This window comes from Cebus imitator, unplaced genomic scaffold (genome assembly GCF_001604975.1).
Source record: "Cebus imitator isolate Cc_AM_T3 unplaced genomic scaffold, Cebus_imitator-1.0 Scaffold123, whole genome shotgun sequence".
Lineage (NCBI taxonomy): Eukaryota > Metazoa > Chordata > Mammalia > Primates > Cebidae > Cebus > Cebus imitator.
Genome location: NW_016107438.1, coordinates 2,001,594 through 2,007,543, shown reverse-complemented (window position 1 = coordinate 2,007,543; position 5,950 = coordinate 2,001,594). Strand labels below are relative to the sequence as shown.

At 42.6% G+C, this 5,950-nt stretch overlaps 1 protein-coding gene across 1 annotated transcript in view; it reads left to right on the top strand.

The window, feature by feature from the left end:
* The window catches only part of TTLL6 (tubulin tyrosine ligase like 6), a 41,358-nt gene that overhangs the window by 19,858 nt on the left and 15,550 nt on the right, over window positions 1-5,950 (top strand). Inside the window, exon 11 of the mRNA XM_017540047.2 lies at window positions 255-533. Within this exon, the coding sequence (XP_017395536.1) occupies window positions 255-533 (279 nt within the window). The remainder of the gene's footprint in view (window positions 1-254; window positions 534-5,950) is intronic.

The window sequence follows — 5,950 nt, the reverse complement described above, 5'->3', positions numbered from 1 at the left end:
GGAATCTCTTGCCCTAAAGTACACAATGCAGTTTTTAAACTGCAATTTCAAGGGGCTCAAAGACCCCGTGAAGCTATCCATGAGCCCTCTAAGGGTCTAGGAATTCCAGGTTGAGAGCCCCACATTAGAGAGACTTTAGTATCGACTGCTTTCCTTCTCCTCATTGCCTTTGCGCCTACCCCTGGGTGCAGACAAATCTGGAAGTGGCTAGAGTTGGGTTCCCAAGGGCTGTGTGTTTATTTCCTCCTCCCCAGGACATCCAACCATTGGCATTAGTGTCCTGTGTACCTGACTTGCTCTTGAGTGTCAGAGATGAAAGGAAAAATGAAGCAGACAGCAGCCTCAACCAGGAGGCCCGCACGAAGGAGGCCGGCTCCATTTCCCCCAAGCCTACGCCTGCAAGACCCTTCAGTTCTGTACCCAACCTGAGGAATCTCAATCTCAGCAGCTCTGGGCTAGAGCCCAGTAAACCCAACTTCAGAATCAAGGAGGCCAAGTCTGCCTCTGCAGTGAATGTATCCGCTGGCACTGTGGTAAGTAGTGAGCTGAGCTCTGGGAGGGAGTGGTGGGAGTCTTGCTTGCTGATCGTTTCTCTACCCGCAACTTGCTGTGACCCAGTGAGTAAGCCACTGAGCCTCCCTGGGCCTCGGTGTCTCCTCTGGACAAGCCCACGCTGTGGAATGGCGTAGCTGCTGGGAGGATGGGCCTGGACTGGCATTTAGGAAGGTGCTCTTGTGTGTCCCCTCTTCGGAGGCAGATTTTCCCCTGGAGTGGGTTCCTAGAGCTGCTGTGGCAAATTGCTTCCAACTGGGTGGCTTAGAACAACACCATTTATTCTCTCACAGTTCCTGAGGCTAGAAGTCTAAAACCATGGTGCTGGCAGGACCATATTCCGCCTCAGGGCTCTCCAGGGAGGCTTTTCCTTGCTTTTTTTTTTCTTTTAGAGACAGGGTTTCACCATATTGGTCAGGTGGGTCTCAAACTCCGAACCTCAGGTGATCCACCCACCTTGGCCTCCCAGAGTGCTGGGATTACAGGCATAAGCCACCGCGCCTGGCCCTTTTTTGTTGATCCTTTAGGATTTTTACCATATGTCATTTTCAACTAAAGTCAGTTTTACTTCTTTCCAAACATTGGGCTCTTTATTTTTCTTGCTTTATTGCAGTAGCTAGAACTTCTAGTACAATGTTGAATAGGGCTGGAGACAGCAAACATCTTTGTCTTGCTTCCAGTCTTACCAGGGTAACATTCAATTCCTTACTATTAAGTATGATATTAACTGTCAGGTATTTGTAGATGCCCTTTATCAGACTGAAAAAGGTTACTTCTATTCCTAGTTTGCTGAGAGTTTTTAAAAATAATGGATGGATGTTTAACTTTGTCAAGAGCTTCTTTGGCATGAAGTGATATAATCATGGATTTTTTTTCTTTAGACTGCTAATATGGTGGATTATATTGATCGATTTTTGAATATTGTATCTACCTTGCAATCCCAGGATAAACCTCACTTGGTCATGGTATATATTTTTTAATACACTGCTGAATTTAATTTGCTAAAATTTTATGTCTAAGTTCATAAAAGGTGTTGGTTTATAGTTTTTTCCCTTCTACTTTCTTTGTATATCTTTGATATCAGGGTAATTTTGGCCCCATAAAGTGAGTTAGGAAGTATTCCTTTCTCTTTCGTTTTCTGCAAGAGATTATGTTTGTGTCATTATTTCTTTTCTTTTCTGGTTTTTTATTTTTGATGGAGCCTCACTCTGTTGCCCACACTAGAGTGTAGTGGCACAATCTCGGCCCACTGCAACCCCTGCCTCCTGGGTTCAATCATTTCTCCTGCCCCAGCCTCCCAAGTAGCTGGGATTACGGATGTCCACTACCACACCTGGCTAATTTTCGTATTTTTAGTAGAGATGGGGTTTCACCATGTTGGCCAGGCTGGTCTCGAACTCCTGACCTCAAGTGATCCACCCGCCTCAGCCTTCCAAAGTGCTGGGATTACAGGTGTGAGCCACAGCACCTGGTGATTTGTCATTGTTTCTTATCTAAATATTTGGATATTTAGAATTCTCCAGAGAAACTATCTGGGCCTAGAGATTTCTTTTTTAGAGTATTTTAAACTAAAAGTTCAATTTTTAAAAAGCAGATATAAGATTATCCAAATTTGCTATTTTATTTTGAGTGAGTTTTGACAGTTTATGGTTTTTGAGGTATTGGTTCATTTCATCTAAGGTGGCTTTATACATGAAGAACTATTTATAAAAGTGCCTATTTTCATTTTAATGTCTGAGGTTATAGGCATGAGCCACCAAACCTGGGCAAAAGCTTTTTTTTTTTTTTTTTTTAAGGAAAATAAGGTGTCTTTTGCTATTGTTGGGTGGTAGGATCAATTAGATTCATTTGGTTGATGATGTTGTTCTGTTCTTCTATACCCTTGTTAATTTGTTGTGTACCAGTACTATCAATTGCTGAGAGAGGAATGTTGAAATCTCTATTATTGTGAATGTGTCTATTTCTCCTTTCACTTCTGGGAGTTTTTTCTTCATTTTTGAAGGTTTGTCCTTAGGTGCATACACATTTAAGATTGTTGTGTCTTGATCAATTGATCTGTTTAATCATTATGTGATGTCTCATTTCTTTGTTTGGAGGTCTACTTTGTCTGATAGTCACAGAGCCACTCCAATTTTCTTTTGATTATTGTTTGCAAGGTAGATTTTTTTTTCATTGGTGATCTCTCTCTTAGTACAGTTCTCAAAGTTCTTGATACGCTGTTTAGGGTCGGAGCCACACATGGGCAGCTTAGGAGCAAGCCCAGGAGTTAATAAACCACTTTATTGGGTTACTTTCCCAATTTCCTTTCTCTCCACAATCTCTCTGGTACTTTCTGTTTCCCTGGGCCTCCTTCTTTCCATTCTCTGGCCTGAAAGCTGGGACTTTAGTTACCCTGTTCTGTGGCACACTTTCTGTGCCTATACCCACCTCCAGGACCAAGTGGCAAAATGTCTCAGAGGGAGAAAAGCATGAGGGGTGACTCCACTCTCTTGGGACCACTATTTCTCCACTTAGAGAAAAGATTCTCCTCCCTCGGAGTGTTCAGTTTCTCTGGCCCCTGCTGTGAATTCTCTCGCTGTCACTGCTATTATCGATTAAGAACTTCCTGGAGATGGGGGCTCAAGAGAGTAGAGAAAATAAAAGAAAAGAAGAAAAAAGGTCTCTGAACATTGGATGTCCTCTTTCTCACTCTTTGAGCCAAAACTGTAGGGCTTCTCCTGGAGCTCTCTCTGCCTACCCCTATGTACCCACTTCTGGGTTTTGGGTTACCTTTAGTCCAGTCTTGGGGATGCTGGGGGAGAAATGGTAAATCCATTCTGCTGATTTGCCAGGACTTTCAATTATCACCTACACCCACAATCTGCCTGCTACTGTCTACTTTTCAGAATTCTCAGATAGCTACCCTGTGCGTGCATCCTGTGCAGATTTTATGGGTATGGTCAGTGGGAGAGACAGGATGGAGAAAGCTTAATCCATTTTGCTCAGAATCAGGACCAAACTCTGTCCCTTCTCATCTCTTTAAATTTTTCTATTGTCGTTTTTTGTTTTGTTTTCATTTTGAGACAAGGTCTCACTCTGTTGCCCAGTCTGGGGTACAGTGTTGTGATCATAGCTCACTGCAGCCTCAAACTCCTGGGCTCAAGCAGTCCTCCCGCCTCAGCCTCCTGAGTAGCTGGAGTGACAGGAGATGGAGCCTACAGGCACATGCCACTGCACCCAGCTAATTTTTTTTAAAAAATTTTTTGTAAAGACAGGGTTTCGCTGTGTTGCCCAGGCTGGTCTGAAACTTCTGGCCTCAAGCTGTCCTCCTTCTCCGCTTTCCAAAGTATTGGAATTACGGACATGAGCCACTGCACCCAGCCTTGTTGTCCTTTTGATATCTGCAGCATCTTTAGTGATAGCCAATCTGATGGTTGGTAAAAGTAATTTGTGCTTCCTGTTTCTTTATCTTGATCTGTCTTACTACAGGTTTATCGGGTTTTTTTTTTTCTTTTCTTTTTTATTTTGAGACTCTGGCCCTGTGGCTCAGGCTGTGCTGTAGTGGCACAATCTTACCTCATGGCAGCCTCCATCTCCTGGGCTCAAGTGAGCCCCCCTCCCAAGCCTCCTGAGCAGCTGGAACTACAGGTGTGCACCACCACACCTGGCTGATTTTCTTTTCTTTTCTTTTTTCTTTTTTGATAGAGACAGGATCTCATCATGTTTCCCAGGCTTGTCAAACTCCTCAGCTCAAGCAATCCTCCTGCCTCAGCCTCCCAAAGTACTAGGATTATAGCATTAGCCACCATGCCCAGCCAATTTTTTTCTTTTTTTTCTTTTTTTTTTTTTAAAGACAGGGTTTCACCATGTTGGCCAAGCTGGTCTTGAACTCCTGACCTCAGGTGATCCACCCACCTCGGCCTCCCAAAGTGCTGAGATTACAGGCATGAGCCACCACGCCCAGCCCAATTTTTTTTTTTATTAAAAAAATTTTGACTGGGTGCAGTGGCTCACATGTGTAATCCCAGCACTTTGGGAGGCCAAGGTGGACAGATCACTTGAGGTCAGGAGTTCAAGACCAGCCTGGGCATCATGGTAAACCCTGTCTCTATGAAAAATACAAAAATTAGCTGGGTATGGTGGCATGTGCCTGTAATTCGAGCTACTCAAGAGGCCGAGGCATGAGAATCCTTTGAACCCCGGAGGAGGAGATTGCCGTGACCTGAGATCTTACCATTGCACTGGGAGACAGGGTGAGACTCCATCTCAAAGAAAAAAAAAATTTTTTTTTTAGACCTGAGGTCTTGCTATGTTGTTGAGGCTGATCTTGAATTCCTGCGCTTAAGCAATCCTCCTGCCTCAGTCTCTTTGATAGCTGGAACTATAGGCACACACTACCACACTTGGCTGTTTTCTATTTCATTGATTTCCAGTATTATCCGTATTATTTCCTTTTTTCTAATAACTGTAGTTTAATTTGATCACCATTTTCTAGCCTCTTAAAGTGGAAATTTAGATTATTTTCAGGCTGTCTTCCTTTCTAATATGCATTTAGCACTACAAATTTCTCTGTAAACCCTAATTTGTGTGCATACCACACATTTTTATATGTTGCATACTTATTACTTGGTTTGAAATGCTTTCTAATTTCCCTTATGATTTAATTTTTGATCCATGGGTTATCTAGAAGTATATTGTTTAATTTTTACATTTTTGAGGATTTTCTAGATACCTTATTGTGATCACTTCTTGGCATTTTGGCTTAGACCAAATGTAGATATCTTATTGTTGTTAGTTTCTGATTGAACTCCTTTGTGGTTAGTGTACGTACTTTGTAAAATTTCAGTCTTTTAAAATTTATCAGGCCAGGTGAGATGGCAGATGCCTGTGGTCCTAGCTATTTGGGAGGCTGAGGTGGAAGGAGCAAGTGAGCCCAGGAAGCTGAGCTGCAGTGACCTATGGTTGTGTCACTGCACTCCAGCCTGGGCAATAGAGAAAGCCCCTGTCTCTAGAAAACTAAATAAAAATAAAGTAAAATAAAATAAAATAAAAGTTTATCAAGATTTGTTTTATGGCCCAGCAAATGAGTTATCTTGGTAAATGTTGCACGTGCACTTGAAAATAATGCATATTCTGCAATTGTTGGGTATTAAAAGGGCATCTTTTAAGACAGATGTAACAGGGTCTTACTTTCTTATCTAGTGTGAAAACCTCTGCCCTTTTATTGGAGTGTTTACTCCATTTCCATTTACTTATTTCTTTTTGTTGAGACACTGTCTTGCTCAGTCATCAGTGTGGAATTCAGGGCACCATCATGGCTCACTGCAGCCTCAAACTCCTAGACTCAAGCAGTTCTTCCACATTAGTCTCCTGAGTCGCTGGAACTACAGGCGTGTGTCACCACAACTAGCTAATTTTT